At 41.1% G+C, this 20,642-nt stretch overlaps 3 protein-coding genes across 3 annotated transcripts; 2 read left to right on the top strand and 1 right to left on the bottom strand.

Moving 5' to 3' along the window:
• Nucleotides 1-1,779: 1,779 nt before the first annotated feature.
• On the bottom strand, nt 1,780-12,045 carry LOC120631524 (ribosome biogenesis protein BOP1 homolog). Its single transcript, XM_039901144.1, has 15 exons — nt 11,869-12,045; nt 11,680-11,793; nt 11,494-11,568; nt 10,375-10,687; nt 9,477-9,639; nt 9,221-9,362; nt 8,824-9,006; nt 7,810-8,118; nt 7,548-7,722; nt 7,268-7,486; nt 6,594-6,697; nt 3,313-3,486; nt 3,100-3,245; nt 2,439-2,588; nt 1,780-1,959 (listed from the first exon to the last, which is right to left on the bottom strand). Exons 1-15 carry the CDS (start codon nt 11,944-11,946, stop codon nt 1,806-1,808), a joined length of 2,499 nt encoding a protein of 832 aa, XP_039757078.1. The 5' UTR covers nt 11,947-12,045; the 3' UTR covers nt 1,780-1,805.
• Nucleotides 12,046-12,455: 410 nt separating this feature from the next.
• On the top strand, nt 12,456-14,084 carry LOC120631542 (bolA-like protein 3). The gene is made up of 3 exons (XM_039901170.1): nt 12,456-12,647; nt 13,070-13,219; nt 13,842-14,084. Exons 1-3 carry the CDS (start codon nt 12,600-12,602, stop codon nt 13,971-13,973), a joined length of 330 nt encoding a protein of 109 aa, XP_039757104.1. The 5' UTR covers nt 12,456-12,599; the 3' UTR covers nt 13,974-14,084.
• A 2,553-nt stretch (nt 14,085-16,637) lies between these two features.
• LOC120631701 (eukaryotic translation initiation factor 3 subunit F) lies at nt 16,638-19,519 on the top strand. Its single transcript, XM_039901378.1, has 6 exons — nt 16,638-16,770; nt 17,243-17,389; nt 17,619-17,842; nt 18,062-18,187; nt 19,004-19,156; nt 19,400-19,519. Exons 1-6 carry the CDS (start codon nt 16,662-16,664, stop codon nt 19,472-19,474), a joined length of 834 nt encoding a protein of 277 aa, XP_039757312.1. The 5' UTR covers nt 16,638-16,661; the 3' UTR covers nt 19,475-19,519.
• The last annotated feature ends 1,123 nt before the right edge of the window (nt 19,520-20,642 follow it).

Here is a 20,642-nt window from a genome sequence, read left to right as displayed (position 1 = left end):
TAACACGCAATAAAGTTATCTGGGACAATAGAATAAACTCAAATCAGCAAATAACACACACAATTATAAAATCGGAAAAAAAAATAGAGGGTAGATTGAAAATCGAACACGCAAGCTCTTGTTCAAATCTACATAACCCAAATGATAAAACTATATCGAACGGTAATACCGTTTAAATATTATCAGCATGAAAGTAGATAAGTAAATTACTCACGTGATAGGTTCCCTCACAAAGAACGTCGTGTATTGTAAGGAGTTGAATGTACAAAGTTGCAATAAAATATAGCAAGTACGTAGGTACCCCTTCAAGCACGACTCGACTGTGCGTCGCAGAAAACAAGACGCCAATGATAGAAGTTTACGCGGTTCAAACCGCTGAGCTGCCAGGTGAGATGGGAGATGTGCGAGCGAGAGGTCAATAAATTGGGACAGATTATACATAGATAAAGCAGAAAACAGTAGTGCCCTCTTCAACCAAAAGTTTCAAATAACGGTCAAGGATTAATAATTCGTTAAATGAAAACGACCAGCAAATATATTTAAATAAAAGTGAGCTAATGCCAAGTGTGACATATTCTACCTATTCCATCGTGTGAAAGTCGACTAAGATTTGTATGGAATCGAGCTATCTAGTGGCATTGGACAAAAGACTTAAGTAAAAAATCTCACACTAGGCACCCTGTTTAGTTATTAAAATAGCATCACTTGCCATTATTAGGAAATAGGATTAACGTACAATTAACAGCACTGTATCTTTCTTAAAACCGAATTTTTCAAACAGACTATAGTTTGGATGCTCAGTGATTGTATATTAGTAGTGCTTAATAAAAAAAATAATTTATTAGAATCAGAGAAAAATATGTTGTCTATGGCGGGAACGCGAGTTTTGACCGAATTATTGGCGGGAATGAAAAGTTGAGTGAAACGGATTTAAATTACCTAGGTACCTACCTTCTTACCTAAGTAATTATTACATTTTAATATATAAAAAGAGAAAAAAAGTTAAGTATGGTCATAGAACATAAAAAAATAGGAATAGTTGATTTTTAATGAAAATTACATAGGTAGGTGACATGTTGGAACGAGGTTTAAATTAGTGATGGAGTTGTGAATTGTAATAAGTTAGCGCAACCATGTTGGTACCATTATTGGATTACAAGTAACTCTGATTTATCCTCAAATCCCACAACACGGATAGTGGGGAGGAGGGGGATTGGATGGGATGGGATTACATCCTTTAATTAATAGCATCCATCTTGAACAAGGTAATATATTATGTAGACGGATTTCCGAATGGGATAAGAAAGGTTTTATATGCCTTTTCAGTGTTATTTTTTAGTTAAATTTTTCAAGCAAAACTCCATGTTAATCAATAAGCCTCTGTGCTAGTGTTGTGTAATTGAAAAAACTTAAGAGTTCCCAAGATACCTCGAAAATACTTATTATGCTAACCTCAGTCCCAGCGATGAAGAGTGTTTAGTGAGTTCGATCTTTTTCTTCACCTATTAAAATGAAGGCTTCCGTATACAAATCAATACTTGTTTTGTATGTACCTCATTTTTTAATTTTATCTATCGTCCTCGTTCTAAGCTACTAACTTACGAATGGCATACCAGTACCGTTTTGCATGTGCAATTCTGCCTATTGGCACGTTTAAATGAAAAGAAAGTGTCAATTGAGATAAAACGATAAATAAAATACTGAGTGATCTATATTAGTTAGATGTGATCACCCGTTTACTTGTGCAGAAGGTAGAGGGAGGGCAATGAAACCATGGTGTACAGTGAGTGGTATATTTGGCGCGCTCAGGCGTACAGGCGCAGCGTGTGGTCGGCGGCGGCGGCCAGCAGCCAGGGCTGCGCGGGGTGCCAGCGCAGGCCCAGCACGCACAGCTCGGCGCGCCGCTCGGGGCCCGCCAGCTGCTTCAGCGGCACGAGCAGCGGGTTCTGCAGCAGGTCGCTGCGGACAAGGTACGAGCCTGTACAGGACATCTGCCGCTCTTAAAGAAACGTTTGACCATTTAAATAATAGTATGGAATAAGCGAAACTAATGCCCGGTTTCACTAATCCTAGGACACGATTAAATCGGATGATTTGGATGATGAGTAGTGAAAAACACTCAATTATGAATAACCACGTTAGGGGTAGGACAAAATGACACTTGACAGATGAAAAAAATATAAAATCGGTTTTTTAATAATGTTACATCCATACGATAAAATGGAAACTGATAATACAAACACAAAATACCACGCCTTGTGGCGAGAATCTTAGACCAGTCGGATTGTGTATATATGGGTTGCTGAGTGAAATCCGATCGGTGAAAAGTAAATGTATCCATAGGAATCCTCTTTGATTAGGCGTTACTTAGGCTTTCGCTCGTTGGTCGTGAGTGAAACGGGCACAAAACGAGTAAGTAGAGGTGCAGCGGAGCTCACTTGTACACCATGCCGTGCGACACCACGAGGTAGGGGTCGTCGCCCGCGGACGCGAACAGCGGGTAGCGGCGGTGGAAGGCGAGCGCGCGCACGGCGCCGCCGTGCAGGCGCAGCGTCTGGTACGGCCGCGCCGACAGCTCCAGGTCGAACCTGCTCAGCGGGCGGGGGCTCATTGGTACTAACACAACTGAGTAGATCCTACGCATCAAGGTTTTTTTGATACCCATTTGGTATAATGTGGATCGCATCGCCTGTGTCCAGTTTAGTGAGCTCTCCGACGACCGACCAGCGCAGTAAATCAGTTTTTACTGCCATTGCGGCGGTTACATTAAATATTTTTTTTAGTGTATACAATAAATTAACGTATTGTTATAAAAAAATATGAAACAAAAAATTAAGTTAATTTGTATGAATAAAATCGCCGGTTTATGTGAGTCAGTCAGAGCTCTTTTTTTCGTGCCATTGTTAGTACATTCCTTCAGAATTTGCTGAATCATCAGATCACATGCAGAATATAAGTACTTTCTTACACTTCGAATATTGCTTAAAATAAAATACCAACAGTACACCGTCACAAAAGTTAATGTTAACAATAGTAAAAACAGTAGGTATAATAATATGATACGCAATACTTCGCCATCGGAAGCGGGGAGGCGCTCACCAGACGAGCTTGCGGTCGTAGGAGGACACGAGCAGGTTGTCCCCGGCGGGGTGCACGGCCAGGCCGCTGATCCACTGCGCGCCCGTCTGCAGCTTGCGCACCAGCTCCTGCTTCACCAGGTCGTACACGCGCACCACGCGCTGCGTCTGCGGAGGGCACGCGGTTAGCTGGCGGGGCGGGCGGCCGGGGCGGGCGGCCGGGGCGGGTACTCACGGCCACCAGCAGCTGCGGCCGGTGCGGGTGGAACAGCGCGCACTGCACCAGGCCCTTGGCGCGGCGGAAGGGCAGCTGGCTGCGGCGCCGCGACAGCTGGTGCACCACCACGGCGCGCGACGCCGCGTCGGCCAGCGTGACGCACAGGTAGTCGCCCTTGGCGTGCCACGACACCTGCACACATTTCAATCGTGAATGTCTAGAGAAAGGGGGCACATGAAACGAATTACTTTTTTCTGTAAAAAATCATAAACAGTATAAAAGTTCTTATTTTGTAGCTATTTTTTGAGTTTAGAAATAAATTCTATCATTGAAAAAGTACGTAATTTATTAACATTTTAATACACATAGAGTAATAATTTTTCTTAAATAAGACTGACTTGAATGTCTATCATAGATAATTCCATTTTATTTCATAATAATAATAAACATAATCAGGAATCGTTTTAAAAATGTGTTTTTTTCGAAGTCCATCGAAACGAATTTTTGCCGTCCTTCGCTGCCACCCCTTTTGAAACCTGACGGGTCTCTGGCTTTTACTGCAACAGATAAAGCTAACCTCTTAGGATCTCTGTTTGCAGCTAATTCACAGCTAGATTCAGGAAGTGCCTCACCACCAACCATACCTTTTTGTGACTCTGTCATGCCAGAGATACGCATTCGACAGTGTGAGGTTTTAAAAGTGCTCCGCAATCTGGATGTGAATAAAGCCAGTGGTCCAGACGGAATTCCAGCAGTGGTTCTTAAAACCTGTGCTCCCGAATTGTCTCCTATTCTAACACGTTTATACCGCCTCTCCCTTAAAACCACTCAGGTCCCGAAAGCTTGGAAGATTGCCAACGTGCAACCTGTTCCAAAAAAGGGTAGCCGTGCCGACCCATCTAACTACAGACCAATTGCTATCACCTCTTTATTATGTAAAAGTCTGGAGCGTGTACTTAATAACAGACTTCTGGCATACCTAGAAAACAACGAACTCCTGTCAGACCGTCAGTACGGTTTTCGACGAAATCGGTCAACAGGGGATCTTTTAGTGTATGCCACGCACATCTGGGGTGAAGCCATGGATAAGCACGGTGAAGCGCTCGCCGTTTCACTCGATGTATCGAAAGCTTTTGATCGTGTCTGGCATGAAAGTCTTCTGCACAAGCTTCCAGCCTACGGGTTACCCATTAGTTTTTGCAACTGGATCGCTGATTTCTTGAGTGGACGATTTTTTCGGGTTGTCGTCGATGGGTCCTCGTCTGACCTAATGGCCATCAACGCTGGTGTCCCTCAGGGATCGGTTCTTTCCGCTACGCTCTTCCTGCTGCATATAAATGATCTGTTAAAACCCGGCATCTTTGGGTATGCAGATGACAGCACTGTGACGGCTAGATACATCTCCAGTCCACGAGCTAGTGGAGACGAAACTCTTGTGCTCAGAGAGGCCTTGGTGGAACGCGTTAATCTGGCCTTAAGCGAGGTGTCCGATTGGGGTGACACTAATCTGGTACAGTTTAATGCTTCCAAAACCCAAGCGTGTTTGTTTTCCGCCAAACGGAGTCCGTTCCCCCTAACTCCGACTTTCCGAAATGTATCTGTGCCAATCACGAATAGTATTGAGCTCCTAGGTATCAGCATTTCGTCCAATCTAAGCTTTGGACAATGCATCGAGTCCAAAGCTAAAACTGCTGGCAAAAAACTTGGCATCCTCAACAAAGTTAAGCGCTACTTCACGCCAGAACAGCTTCTAACCCTGTACCAAGCTCAGGTTCGGTCGTGCATGGAGTACTGCAGCCATTTATGGGATGGCTCTGCCAAGTACCAGCTCGATGCTTTGGATTCGGTGGATCGTCGTGCTAGGAGACTCATTGGCAACGACCTTGTAGTCAGTAGACTTCAAAGCCTTGAACACCGGCGCAAGGTTGCTTGTCTGGCTGTTTTCTACAAGATACATTTCGGAGAGTGTGCTCAGGAGCTATTCGATTTGGTCAAACCATCTCCTTTCTACCATCGAACTGCGAGGCACCGAAAGAATCTGCACCGTTACGTGGTTGAAATACCATCAACACGTACGAAGCGTTTTGCTTCTTCCTTTCTGATCCGCACCGCAAAGGCCTGGAATGCCCTCCCATCTTCCGTCTTCCCTGATACCTATAATCTGGGTACCTTCAAATCAAGAGTGAATAGGCATCTTCTAGGCAAGCGCGCTTCATCTTAGGCTGCATCATCATTTACCATCAGGTGTGATTGCAGTCAAGCACTTGTCTATATACTTTAAAAAAAAAAAAAAAAAAAAAAAAAAAAAAATGTGAGGGTTCTTTTTAACAAACTTTGCTGTTTCTAAAATATACAGACAAGGAAGCTGCAATATTTTGAGTTCCTTAAAAGTAAGCTCACGTGATTCATAGGGTGCCAATACCGAGAATCACTATGATATTTTTTTTCTAGACAACAAATGCTTTATTTACCTCTACCGAGTTTCACCAAATAATCAGTATCAGTGCATATCGTACTGATGAAATATATCCATGATATGCTGTAAGAGCAGTTTGTAGCATACAAACTGCTCTTACAGTTTTTATTAATCTACGCAGCACATACAAATCTATTGAACCTATTGAGTCTATTATATCCATTATTTACTACACTTTTCCAAAAGCAAGTCTATACACAATTCTAACAATCTACATTAATCTACTTGTTTTAACCCATTTCCGTCATTAGTTTAACATGTCTTTTGTTAAAATGTCTAAATTGAATATATTTAGTTTTATTAATATTTATTTGTAGGTTATTTTGCTCAATCCATTCAATTATTGATTTCACTGTTTTATTTATATTGGATTCAAATTAGTCTATGTTATCATTGTCACAAGTCAAAAGAATAGATATGTATTCAGCAAAAATAGTCATATGATTATTTGTAATGAAAGGTAAGCCATTTACATGAAAAAGAAATAAGAGAGGCCCTAAGACAGTACCTTGAGGTACACCTTATTTTTTATTTTGTATATTGATTTATAGGCTACACAGTTTTTATGCTTAAGAAAAGATGTTATCCATTCTAGAGCTGGGTCTGTAGACAACATCAAATGCTTTCGTCATATCGATAAAAATGGATAATGCCAGTTCACTAGGCAGTATAGTAGTAGCAAAAAAAACACCTCACTCAACATAACTCTTGCTTGTGAGATCTAAGAAATGTTCACCAAATGTTTTAGCGATTTCGGCGGCGTTCGTAGACCTTCGTCCATTGATGTGTATTTCACTCCCAACAGCGGGCGGCGGGTACTCACGTGTGTCAGCGGCCGGAAGTGCGCGAGCGCCAGGCGCACGCCGCGCGCCCACTGCAGCGCGTCCGCGCGCTCCCACTGCACGCACGCCGCCGTGCGCTCGTCCACTGCGCGGGAGCAAACTTACTCGCACCCGGCCGGGAGCTCCCGACAACGAGCTGCGGTTGTCTAGAGCTCTCGACCGGGAACTCGCTTAGCCTCCGAATTCATTAGGCCCACCCGAAACTGGAACGTGTTGTGGTGATGCCACAATTTCCACTAGCTAGTTAAGGACCTTTTATGTTTATTACAATTGGCCCTAACGAAATGTACACTATTTTCTTTAGCAAATTTGTTACATTATTTAACTCTACTTTCACTAGTAAGACTTTTATGATTGCTGATACACTAGTTTTCATTCAGTGGACTATGACTGAATTGCATAAAAGTAGGCGAGTCCAAGCAATTTTAACCAATATGGAATTCGGGGAGTAACTCTAGATTTTATGATTTCCTATCTTAATGATAGAGTTCAAAGAGTTAACGTGGAAGCGGTCTAGCGGGACTTTTATGAAAATTGGGTGTCCCTCGGGGATCAATACTAGGACTTTTTCTGTTCCTCATTTACAGTTTAAGACGAACGACGACGAAGAACGACGTTATCTAATTAAGAATGTGTCCAAGGCGGTCGCACTCACTGGCGGTGTCGTGCGCGGGCGGCTCGTCCCGCAGCAGGTCGTCGGTGGTCTGCGCCACGCGCGCCGCGCCCACGTCGGCGCCCGGGCTGAGCAGCAGCAGGCGCCGGCCCAGCGCCACGGCCAGCAGGCTGAGGCCGGGCGCGGGCGCCCACGCCGCCGCGCGCACCGCCTCGCCCAGCGCCAGCGTGCGCAGGCAGCGCCCCGAGCTCGTCTCCCACACTGCGACACACTCGCGTGAGCGCCGGCCCGCGCCGCGGCGGGCCGGCGGGGCGCGGGGTACCTTTCACGGTGCCGTCGTCGCTGGCCGACACGATGTACTGGCCCGACGGGTCGAAGTCCACGCTGCGCACGAGCGCGCCGTGGCCGCGCAGGCACAGCACCTCCGCCGTGGGGAACGGCTGCAGGTCGCGCGGCGACGGCAGCTTCGGCACCAGGTCCTCCGCGCTGATGGTCAGCTGCGGGGGCGTTTAAGTGAACGGGGTCAATTCAGAAGTGGGATCCGCCATAGGTAGGGCCGGCGGATGTCGACAATTGATACTCACGCGCATCTTGATAGCGCGCGGTGCGAGGTAGAGGTCGAGACAGCGCAGGAATCGCTCGCGCACGAACCGCGGGTAGGCGGGCACCAGCCGCAGACTGCTGTGCGCGGTCGGCAGGAACGTGTACTTGCGCTTCCAGGGGGTTTCCGCTAGCTTGTCCCACTCCTTCATCTCCCTGTGGTCCAGCAGGTACTCGGGCGGCGGGTTGTAGCTCTCGGCGTGCGCCGGCAGCGCGCGGCGCGGCGCGGGCAGGTGGCGCGGCCGGCCCGGCGCCGGCTCGCCCGCGCCCCACAGGTTGTAGAACTGCCGCTCCTGCACAGCGGGGAGAGCATTGAGATACTGATTGGAAAATTGGATGTCGGTCTGGATTCTGCAATACGTTAACTTTGCTTGTAACGATAGTTGTAATTTTGATGACCAGAATTTAAGACCAAATCAAAATTTAAACGTCCAGAAATAGTCAGTCGACATTTATGACGGACATGACCATTTTCAGTCCTAAAAGCCACAGATATATTGTTTTTCTTATAAACTAAGCAATGGTTAATACTTTTCAGATTGGCACGGCTTCTGTGATATGTTCCACAACGATGTAAGACTGCCATTAAATTAAATCAACCCTGTGAATCGACCTACCTAAAAGTATTGCAATCCTTTTTACAGTATTTCCCATGAAATAGGACAACATTTAATTTGGATAATAAAATATAATTAATATTCTTTATTTTTATAAATTGCACTATACGAAATGTTAACTTCACTACTAATGCAATAAATGTCTTTTCATTAATACTCTTAGAAATGGATGATATTACGAACTAGAGCTGGCTGTTTTAATGTCAGTAGTAATTTTTGACAAAATGTTTTACAGAGGATATAATATATTATGGGTGTAGATAAAGTCTCGTATGCAACCATTGATAGTTGCATAAATAACTAGTAGAACATGTGTGGAGCGCACAGTTCACAGGGAGGCAGTGCTCAGCGAGCAGGCGTACTGATCCAAGCGCAGCTCACCCGCTTGTTGCGGCGCTCGTCGGCGATCTGCTTGCGGGTCTTGGTCCAGCCCATCTTGAGCGCGTGCACGAGCTTGGCCACCTGGCGCTGCTCGGCGCGCGACGGCAGGAACGAGCGCTTGTGCTCGGGGAAGGCGCGCAGCGGCGTGGCCAGCACCTCGCGCGAGAACCACTCCACCCAGGGCTGCGGGCGACGGGTTCACTAATCAGTTTATGTTTTCATATGGAATTTATTCAGCTTTGGTACAGTTGGTGTTGAGTACATACTTGACCATATGAGGATGCCATGGCGAGCTTCACTCTCTTTCAGCATCACTTCGTGGACTACAACTATGGCTGGGGTGGTCAGTTTAGAACTTAGTTCCAGAGATAAAAAGCTGAGTAGCAGTAAAGAGTACCTCGTACTCGTCGGGCTGGCCGGTGGGCACTTGCGAGCCGCGCAGGCGCTCGATGAGCTGCAGGTCCTCGGTGGAAAGTATGACGTCCTGGCCGGTGGCGGGGTCGCGCACCGTGCGCCAGAACTCGGGGTCCTCGCACTTCCTGCAACACAACCACAGCACTGAATACTGCGACTGAGGTGGAGCAGCCGATTATGACATCCGTTTATTTCTACATCAATATCTATATTATAGTGTGTATGTCTGTATATCTCACTTCAGGAAGTCATCAATGTGATCTCGCTGCGGCGGCTTGATTATGCGGCGAGCGTCCAGGTCGTAGCCCACGTGTGGGTACTCATTGTACCACCACATAGGCACCTCGCCCACTGTGTTGACTCTGTCCTCCTCGTCTGATGTGTCTCCTGATTCATATTCATCTAAGAACAAACACATCATTGGCCAAAGTAACATTTTAATACAATGCCTTTCAAAACTAAAATTGGTAGAATGATTGTTTCTGCTATTATTGTGGAGTTAGTCTAATATAAAATGGAATAAAAAAAAAATAATTGTTTCCTTTTTTTTTTCATTTTGTTGGGCCGTGTGGAATTAGTCTAAATATGTATCTAGTGTTAAGCATTACTATTTAAACCATGTATTAACTGTATGATGATTATTATAAAAGTATAATGCAAACTAGTGGTTGTGTTTTCATTAACCCTATATTATAACATTGTAGGTTCACTTGTTATAATATAGGGTTAATAAAAACATGACTTTTTTCACAATCATGCTAATTCTCAACTCATGGCGCCCAAATAAAATGCTGCTCAATTTTACAGAAGCCAAGAACAATCAATTCATTCATTTGGTTTCATCCCCTACCTTTATAGTTTTAATTAACCTATTTTAAAAAAACAAAAGAAGAAAATTGTGCACACATAAACCTACTTTCCCAAAACTTAACTTACAAAGTTAAATCCCTTCTCTGTTGTATACAAATACTTGTATACAAATACAATATTTAGGCAGGCTGCACAACAACTCACTTATCTGCAGCATACTACTCACCAATTTCAAATAGAGCTGTGTGGTTACCTAAGCAAGTGTGTGACATACTGACTGACAACAGTTAATAAGTCACACACTTACACAGGTACACAAAAGATTACCTTTTTGCTGCACTGGTTCTATTGCCACCTTAGTTTCTTTTATCTTTTTAGCCAGAACATCTATGCTAGACATCTTCTTAGTTGCCTTGTTTTCTAACAGATTAGGCTTCTGTTTAGGTCTCAGCTTTTTTGTTTTAACCTGAGGCTTCTTAGAGGACTCATCACTGGAACCTGCAGATGGGGTGGTTCCTGTCTCAGCACCACTGTCTTTACTCTGCTCATCAACACCCTGGTTTTCTTTTGAGTCATTATTGCTGTCACTTCCATCTGAATCCTCATCAATGTTGCTGTCATCTTCAGTATCTGTGAGGTTCTAAAACAAGCATATCTTAGGTTATGTTTTCCTAAAAACAAATATACCAGTGAGCAGTACCAGTATTTACATAACATCCATATCTTTCAGATAAAGGACATTGGTGCCAATCGTTATTAAATTATAGTCGTAAAAATGTAATAGGCCCGTTTTGACATTTGTCATCGCAACGTAACTAGTTATGAACCATAAGACTCGAGACTCGATACTCACGATAAATCAATTCAAGTTTGTATCAGTACTTGATTGATATTATTATGTATTGTAAAGTGTTCGTTCGTTCAAAGTATTCCTTTAACTTCACCACCAGTATGCGTGACTGGCTGTTGATTAATAAAATGGTTACAGCCCTAGTATAAAAAAAAAAAAGACTGAGAACGAAACTGTTTTCGGAACGTTTCGCAACAATTATAAATTGCATGCTACTATGAAGTAAGCGCAAAAAGAATACTCGTGATATATTCTTTCATATTATTTAACGTCCCAAAAAATTTACATATTTTTTAAAACACTGTATGTAATTGATTTTTATTTTATTGTTTCTTTCAGTTTCGTTCTAAGTTACATTGTGCAAGATCATAGAATCTTGCACAAATGTCAAAACGGGCCTATTACATTTTTACGACTATAGCAGCTACAGAAATAGTACTATCCTATTCTAGCAGGAATATTGTAAACAGGATAGCACAACATTTTGACTTGTTTACTTTCCATTCTTTTCACAATGCAAGTAATGCAGATACAAGCATTTAATTCTTTTGTTTATATTCTTATAACCTAAATATAAATTTAAAATGTCTGCTTACAGATGATTCATCTAAAGACTGGTCAGATTGCTGGTCTTCCAACAGGGAGTCTGTGCTGTCATCAAATACAACTTCCTGCAACAAACGTATAGAGATATCAAAGATTATATATTACTTGTTTAAGTTTTGGCTGTTTGTTAAAGAAAATAATACACTCCAGTTCCAGAAGTTGTTATCCATGCTTACATCTCTTTCGCCATCTGAGCCGGCGGGTTCGTCTTCGTGTTCAGAGTCGGTGGCATCGTCTTGCACGTCCAGCTCACCTTGAATTAAGTTCTCTTCATTATCACTATTGATTTCCTGCAATTGAAATAATCACCAATTAAAACGTATTAGACAGATCTATTAATTACACACAATCACATATATACATACTTTGTCATCTACAGAATTTTTATCTGATTTTTTAGGATCAACTTTTCTTTTTAATAAACCTGCTTTATAAGGAGGCATTTTATATTTTATTTAATTTACATTGCACAAATCATACATGCCATCCGAACTCCAAAACACGTGTGTTTGTTGTGACATGAATATACATTTATTACTGGCCTGTGCAAATGTCAACTGACATTAGTTATGAAACATAGACAAATATCAGTCCTAGCATGGTCCTGTATCTGAGGCCTTATCAGCACAGATTAGAACTGGAACATGTATTGCTTTGACCACTGGAACATGTATTGCTTTGCTTTGGATTCTTTATAAGCACTTGTACACAAGTGCTCTACTAAGGGAGGTCCTGTATCTGTGACTACGCAGGGATAGTAATTGAACACTAAACAACAAAAGAAGTTATAAACAATAATGATAATGAGGCTGAAAAAAACTAGAATGCAGATTAAAGGTGTCTGTAAAGCTAATTTTAAAAGAAATACACTAGGACATGGCTGTACGGTAATATATCTTTGCCTTTTATCTACGGAGTACGGGAAAGACTAAATAAAAAATATGTGAAACAAGATGAATAATCTAGGTTATGTTATGTAAATAGAATTTGCCATTTTTCGATTAGCGAATTGTTTGTGTAATATGATTTAAAATATCAAAGATGCCCCAATAATTTATTAGTTACTAAAGTATACTTATATCGGATCGCCATCAAGATGTTTCGGAATTTCATTAAAGTTTTAGCGCCTTACAGAGATAAATTAGTAAGTGATCAACTGCTTAAACACCTATTTATTTATCCCAAAAGTAGGACACCCGGCAGAGCCCATAACCTAACCATCTAACTACTCAATCTCCCTCTATCAACTGTCTCTTACTCATAATAAACAGTATGGAGTAATGTATATTTATTGATGGTTAGGTTAGATGATGTTAGATATTAAAGGATTCTCTGGTTAAACCTATTGCACTCTTCAACTATCTTGATGCAACAAGTCACATTGAATGCTTGCTCGAATGCTGCTCTAGAAAGCAATCACAATTTTAATAAATCCTATAATTTGAATATATACCTATATGGAAATTCAGCTCCTAAGATTAATTGATTTTAAATTAGATGTTGATAAATTATGTGATAAGAATTTCAGCTGGAGCTTTGATTAATTTTTTATAATTTTATTCTCAGAGTCGCACGGTTGTTGGTAATGGCACTGCTTTTGAGAAAAATTCAGTGTCCAAGGAGCAACAACTTACTGAAGCATTGAAAAAGTCACTTCCTGGTATTACCTATGTGAGCGTTCAGGACATATCTGGAGGCTGTGGGGCTATGTTTGAGGCAAGGGATTTAATTTATTTTGAAGTTTTTAAATTATTGCAAAGTTTTTAAATTATTGCAATTATACACCTGTGTTATAGTTTATTTTTTTAAATTCCATAAAAAATTTCCTTAATTGTTTCAGTTTTTTCACAAAATTACATTTGATGTAGTGTGATATACATGTTACATGGTGGTTGTTGAGATATTTTTGCGTAGGCAGCAACAACAGATTGTATCTGTTACATTTCCCTTATATTAATATAATTATTAGGTTTTTTGTTTCCTAGTTACTTAAGGTATGATGGGGCTGGCATATCCGTATTGGATAAAAGTCCCAAATAAATAAAGATTTAAAAAAAAAAAATGTTACATGGTGCTGCCAGTTGTGGTGTTATAAGAGACTGCATAAGTATTCCAACGTTTTGCCACATTTATAGATTAGGCCTTGTAAAGTTTAAGACACTTTATTTGTGAACAAAATGCAAAAAGAACATGTTTTGAGCAAGCAAGCACACATTATATTTCTTATGTTGCTAGCTTAATGTCCTGTAAACAACATAATGTTTATGTACTTTTTGTGGTGTGCAATAAAAGTATATTCAAGTATACTCATTCATTAATTCATAATTTTGTTTTTCAGATTAGTATAGAAGCTAAGGAATTTGTGGGTTTGTCGACTGTAAAGCAACACAGGCTGGTCACTAGTTCGTTGAAAACTGAAATTGCTGAAATGCATGGCATTAGAATTCACACAACACCTTCCTCTGATTAGTTTTTAGTAATATAGAATTAAGGCCTTTTAGTTACCTATGCTATTATCTAATTATTTGTTCTCCTTGTAAATATTTTTTGTTGGTGAAAAATAAATGAAAATTTAGAGCAGTGATTGTGTTTTTATTAATCATTTTAATTGCCTTAGTGGTAAAATATGTATTCATGCAAACTTTGGAAAACTGCAAAATTATTCATGCAAACATACAATCATACCATCATACCATCGCTAAAGTTAGCAAGTTTATTCAAAATATTAACCAGACAACTCGAGTGTATTATATTATAATTTTGAAGCATATAATCTGCATTCTGTTATACGCTTGTTTTCCTTATCCTAAGGTTGGCCGCCTTTTGACTGTTTCTGTCTGGGTTTTTTTTTCTTCTGTATTTTTTGTGTGCAAATAAAGAGTATAAATAAAAATAATAATATACTCTGTGAACGACATCGCATGCCGCGCCTCGATTAAACTTTATACACTAGTCTTTCTAGTATCTGTGATGTTACCGATTGAACTGAATTGATTTTGATGAGACTTTGCACCTAAGCTTTTGGAGCGAGCTTGGCTGGCTGGAGTGATCCAGCGGGGAGCCGCATCAGGGGCCATACGTACAACGGACGGTCCCAGACCAACCAAGTGCGGAAAAGGCCCAGGGACAGAAGAAGAAGAAGAAGAAGAGACTTTGCAGGTCATTGCTGTCACCTACCAGGATATTTTAAAGTCTTCTTACAGGGAAGACTTTAAATTGACAGTTTAACTAATGGGATATTGTGATAGTTGTTCTTCAGCAAGGCATTATCCATACCTTGCTGATAAACTACAGACCCATCTTGCTGCTGAGCCATGTCTAAAAGTTGTTCTTGAGAGTCATTATGAATCGTGTTGCTAATAGGTTTGTCCCGAAAAAGACGATTTCCGAAAGGGTCTAAAGATACCATAAACTGTGGCTTCTGTACCTACAACTTTATAGGTACAGAAGACCAAAGAATACTCTTTGGTCTTCTTTTTCTCTTGGTCTGTAACTTTTGTTTCGGCCACTTTGTTAATCGTTTGTGGATTATGAGAAAGCCCTTGATTCGCTGCAAACCTGTGGGTCCGTGCAGGTCCGTGGTCACTTCAAAGGTGCCGAATTGATTACAGGTACATCAAAGTGTTGAAGTGCTTGTACGAAAACACCACCATGTCTGCGAGAAGTTCGACAGGGAGATGTTAGGTATCTTGTATATCGAAAATTATGTAATAGTTGGGAGCTCGAAAATGTAGGTATATGTACTCGACATATACTGTAGGGTCTGATAACAATATATTAACAAAATACTTATATTATAATAATAATTAATCTAAATACTTTACCTACATATATAACTTAAAACCTTATTCTAATTTACTAATAACATTTTGAACATACAAGCATTCTCACACATACATATCAACATTCACGAACTTACATTTACGATCGTACCTACAGGTGTAATTCAACCATAGTTCATACAGTTGAAACGCACAAACCTGGGGCACAAACTCCCCGACTGGTTTTATGACGTCCTCGTTCACTTTTAAGTACAGTAAAGTGATTCCGAACAAGTGTGTTTAACATTTAATGCAAACCTAAACATCGGAAGATACCTACGGTCCCATTAGGTAGGTCCAGAGTCTAGAAAGAGGTGAACCGCTAAATACAACTCGCATGGGCAACGTTCGGGAAATTTCGCGACATCTTTACGTCCGAAATCCCTCGGTGCCTGAAGACCAAAATATTGTATTGAACAAGTGTTTCCAGTTATGACTAACATACCTAAACGTGATTGCTTAGGCCTCATAAGAAGGCAAGTAATTTAGTGGGTGATGGAGAAAGCTATGTTAGGAGTATCTCTACGTGATCGTTACCGACATAGTTCAAACACCAAGCTGGAGTGGCAATTGGCACATATCTCGGAAAACCGATGGAGGTTGGAATGAATGGCGACCCCGCACCGGAAAACGCAGTGTTGGTTGGCACCTAACGAGGTGGACAGGCGACATCGAACGATTCGCTAGGAGCCGCTGGAAACACCATCCTGGTGTGGTACTTTACTAAATACTAAATACTTTACGGAATACTTTGGTACTCCCTAACATAGGGAGTACCAAAGTATTCCCTACAAAAGACCTAGCTATATCCAGCAGTGGACGTCAATTTAGAGTAACGACAAATAGTTTTAAGTAAATAATAACTTTGGGCGTATTTTAAACAAAACGAAAAACTAATTAAGCAAGGGGATGAAAGACTAAATGATAAAATTTTACTTATCACAAAATGTAATAAAAGCGTGGCCGTAACTGCAGAGCAACGCTTATCATAGACTATATTATTGAATGAATATCTGTTAGTGTAATTAATATTTGTGTAACTATTAAAATTCAGAGCTTAGGCCAAAGAAGGTATAAAAACTAGTTGCTCACTTTGAATGATGTAATGTTGATATCATCTTTGGGTTTGGCTTGGCCTTAAAAAAACATGTATCCCGAGCTATAAAGAACTCTTTTGTCAATATCAAGACTGAAGACATAGCTATACGGTGATACACCTTTGCCTATTCCCTATGGGAAATAATGAAGAAATTAAAGTGTCAATGTCAAAATATGGTCAACTGTCAATGCCAGGTGATTGTCCCTGACAATGACAATTGTTAGTCTTTCAAATCAAGATGGCGCTCAATCTTACCGTAAAGGTTCATCCCGTTGTTTTATTTCAAATAGTTGATGCTTACGAGCGCCGAAATGCTGATTCACATCGCGTTATCGGCACATTACTTGGTAAATAATTTATTTCGTACTAAATTTCAGTCAACCGATTTATAATAGTTGATATTTATAATTTGTATGCTTCGGCAACTCAGCAAGGTAACCTATCTTGATATTGTTTTGGGCAGTTTTTCTTCGTTATTCATTAATTATGAAAGGTATATCACGAGCAGTTCATAATATTTCCATTACTTCACAAGTTACAACCTGTTTTTCATAAATTAAAAGTTTCCGTGGTTTTGTTTATGTTTAAGGTTATGATTGTGTTATAGCAAGTAGATGTACACTTTTTTTAGTAATAGTAAATAAATTATATATCGTATTAGATATGAATAATATACATTACCTTTTGTTGAGATGATATGAAACGAGAAAGACTGTAATAATTGTTCCTTTTGCCTGACCTCTCATTATTGTTATTTTCTCCTTTGTTAAATCAGTAGGTAATCAAAAAATCATCAATTATGTGGATGTTGTCGTACAGGTACTTTGGACAAGGGAGTGGTGGAGGTAACAAACTGCTTCTGTGTTCCTCACAAGGAGCATGCAGACCAAGTGGAGGCAGAACTCAACTATGCTATGGATGTGTATGAGCTTAACAGAAGAGTCAATGCCTCAGAAAATATTGTTGGTAGGTTGAAATAAAGCTTCAGCTTAGATTAATGATGATTCTTCGAGACTTGATTACAACCATTTTTTCTCTCTTAACTAATGCATCACAGTCTCTTCATCACCACTAGTTTTATTTAAGTTCCATTGTGTGTTCATATTGTTTTCTCCTTCTCATGATAATATTCTTGTAAAATGAAAGCTACAGGACAGGTTTGATGAGTCATATTAGTACTGTGTCATGTGTCCAGGCTGGTGGGCGACGGGCAACGAGGTGACGAACCACTCGTCGGTGATTCACGAGTATTATTCGCGCGAGTGCCGCGAGCCGGTGCACGTGACGCTGGACACGTCGCTGGCTGGCGCCCGCATGGGGCTGCGCGCGTACGTGTGTGTGGCGCTGGGCGTGCCTCGCGGCAAGCAGGGCTGCATGTTCACGCCCGTGGACGTGGGGCTCACGTACTACGAGCCTGAGGTGAGGTGACAGTGTCTGCCTCAGACCCTGTTGCAGTTCTGCCTTCTAGTGATGCAGCATGCTGCTATCTTTTATTGTGTAGGAGGAGGTACATCTGTTACTAGTGTTATTAATTTTGAGAAAAAGAAACTGACTCTGAAAATTCTAAATACGAATATAGAAGTAGTTAGGAAACTCGTGCGACCAGCAACAGGGTGCCCAGTGCCAGTTCTGTTGCAGGTGGTGGGCCTACAGCTGTGTCGGAAGACGATGGCGGCGGGCGGCCGCTCGCGGCAGGTGCAGCCCATGGTGGACCTGGCGCAGGTCGCCGAGGCCGCCTCCAACATCTCCTCGCTGCTGGAAAAGGTATATTATTTACTCCCTTTCCTAGTATTAACTTGGGAGTAATCTTCAGATTTCATAATTTATGGTTCCACAAGCTTTACTTGCAGTTAGCAAATGTGTCGCTTGATTACCTATTACATTTAAATCATACAAGGTTACAATACAAAAATAAAACTATACTACAATAAGAGGCTGAATAGTAGTAATTTATTTATTTATTAGTAATCCAACTGTTACAAATTATTTTGGTTATTGGTTTAACTTCCCTACTAATATTATAAATGCCAATGTAAGTTTGTTTGTTACGCTTTCACGCAAAAACTACTTAACCGATCCTCATGAAACTTGTACACATATTCTTGGAAAGTAATATAGGATACTTTTTATCCCGACATTAATCTCGGTTCCTTAGGGAGTGGGTATGAAAGTGTTTGACGATTTTACACCATAAGTCCGATAAATTATAACCGATTTAAATAATTATTTTTGTACTACAGAGGTTATAATATGTGTTTAACTTTTGCCCAAACTGTGGTTGGAGACAGGACAGAACTCTTCAGCAGACAGCAGGAAACCCCTCATTTAAGGCTTAGCGATACTGAATACTTTAAATTTTTTTAAGAAGTACAGCTACATTGAATGCCTCTTCAAAAAACAAAACAAACGCAGACGAAGTCGCGGGCAACAGCTAGTACTAAAATAAATATAGGTTACAAATCTGAGCTGTCACAATGAGCCACTAGGTATTTATATTAATTATTGTAAATATAAATTGCTATAATATACATACAAGACCTGTTGGAGATACAACGAGCAGGCATAACCCGCTCCCCGCAGGTGCTGGAGTACATCGAGGAGGTGCTGGCGGAGCGCGCGCTGCCCAACGACGCGGTGGGGCGCGAGCTGCTGGAGCTGGTGAGCGCGCTGCCCGACATGGTGGCCAAGTCCTTCGCCGACGCCTTCAGCGCGGGCGTCAAGGACCTGCTCATGGTGAGTGCGGCCAAACTGCGATTGACTTACTTTATCAATGGATAGATATTCAATATATTATATCAAATGACTGATAAAAATGATAAAATAAAGTTTTTTTTTTTTTATAGTTAATTTTGCTTTCTCCAAATTAAGATGGTCTGTCTTGGTTTAGTATGGTTATTATGCAACCTATTGATAAATAATGCATTAAAGTGTTAAAATAGTGTTGCCCTCACACAAGCCATCACACTGCCCCCGCAGGTGGTGACGCTGGCGCAGCTCATCAAGACGCAGCTGCAGCTCAACGAGAAGCTCACGCTGCTCACGTCGCAGTGAGGCCTCCGCCGCTTCCCCGATACTCCAATAAACTATTTGTTACCACTTGTGCGTTTCAATTACTGCTCTTGTGCCATAAAGCCAATATTACTCGTCACATAATACACTTGAAGGTTTTCATTTCATTATACAAGGAACACGGCATATGTTTTAAACCTCTACTTGTAAGGCTACCTGCGCGGCTAGCATGGGCTGGAGACAATTATCTCCCCGGGGTAAGGATAAAAATTTAATTTTCTGTGCTTTAGCAAGTGGACACGTTAATTATATCCCTTGTCAGAGGATACAATTGGGGGTTATGAGTTTTGTCTCCCGCCTGGGCTAGCCTTGCCGAGGGTCTGAGAGGCCTTGTGTATCGTGTATGTCGTTTGAGAGCACATCATTGGAGATTTATTTCAGTGCTCCTAGAAAACTAAGGTGATTGTCGACTTTTACCTGCTGGACTTCATGTCTAAACTGTTTGTACTAATCTTAAAATTAAAGAGGAAGATAAAGTTTGCTTTACAAGAATAGAATTATTACCTAAACTGAGCGGTGAGTAATAAACTGTTCTGTATGTAATATTACTGAAACGTATCGCGATTCGATCATGTGTTGAACTTACCGCTGCAACTTCACACATCGGGCACATTCGTAGGGTTACTTAGCTTCGTGTGTATCAGTCCTCTGCGAGACTAAAGGCGGGTTTGCGGGGTCGGTGATGGAAGCACTAGCGCAGAGGACGCTTTGGCCCGTTCTGTGTTATTATGAAAATTAAGCTTAATTTGCTATTATCCGCGAACAGCAGGAGAATCTATCCAATATCCGTTCTGCGTTGTATTTTCCTAGCCGCGGGGAGAGTAGGGTGCGACTGTTTTTGATCTGCCGTCACCAGCAGCTTATTATGATAATGAAATGTCTCTCAAAAAATATGGTTAGGAATAATAAAAAATAATTGTTAAAGTACACTTTTTAATCATCGTTAAACAATTCGTACAAAAATAATGTCACCTAAAATTTTTTAATTTGTCCCAACTATGACATTGTTCTCAAGTTTATAATAATATTATGGACATTGACAGTTAAATGGAACCCATACGCCTCGCTCCTAGGACAGCTCACTAGTGCACAACTCGTACAGCCAGAGCTCCTTTAGGGCAAAGATTTTAAATTATAAATCAGTAGTATA

Source organism: Pararge aegeria, chromosome 18 (genome assembly GCF_905163445.1).
Source record: "Pararge aegeria chromosome 18, ilParAegt1.1, whole genome shotgun sequence".
Taxonomy (NCBI): domain Eukaryota; kingdom Metazoa; phylum Arthropoda; class Insecta; order Lepidoptera; family Nymphalidae; genus Pararge; species Pararge aegeria.
Note: the sequence above shows the minus strand (reverse complement) of the source record. Positions and strands in the feature narration are given on the sequence as shown.

Bases quoted from the DNA above. Each gene is read 5' to 3' on its own strand.
- LOC120631524 (XM_039901144.1), bottom strand. From the start codon at position 11,946: ATGCCTCCTTATAAAGCAGGTTTATTAAAAAGAAAAGTTGATCCTAAA. The intron at 9,363-9,476 runs GTGAGATATACA...GTTGTGTTGCAG, and splicing joins CACATTGATGACTTCCTGAA to GAAGTGCGAGGACCCCGAGT. The intron at 1,960-2,438 runs GTGAGCTCCGCT...CCTTGTCCGCAG, and splicing joins TCGCACGGCATGGTGTACAA to CGACCTGCTGCAGAACCCGC.
- LOC120631542 (XM_039901170.1), top strand. From the start codon at position 12,600: ATGTTTCGGAATTTCATTAAAGTTTTAGCGCCTTACAGAGATAAATTA. The intron at 12,648-13,069 runs GTAAGTGATCAA...TTTTATTCTCAG, and splicing joins CGCCTTACAGAGATAAATTA to AGTCGCACGGTTGTTGGTAA. The intron at 13,220-13,841 runs GCAAGGGATTTA...TTTGTTTTTCAG, and splicing joins GCTGTGGGGCTATGTTTGAG to ATTAGTATAGAAGCTAAGGA.
- LOC120631701 (XM_039901378.1), top strand. From the start codon at position 16,662: ATGGCGCTCAATCTTACCGTAAAGGTTCATCCCGTTGTTTTATTTCAA. The intron at 17,390-17,618 runs GTAGGTTGAAAT...TCATGTGTCCAG, and splicing joins TGCCTCAGAAAATATTGTTG to GCTGGTGGGCGACGGGCAAC. The intron at 18,188-19,003 runs GTATATTATTTA...CGCTCCCCGCAG, and splicing joins TCTCCTCGCTGCTGGAAAAG to GTGCTGGAGTACATCGAGGA.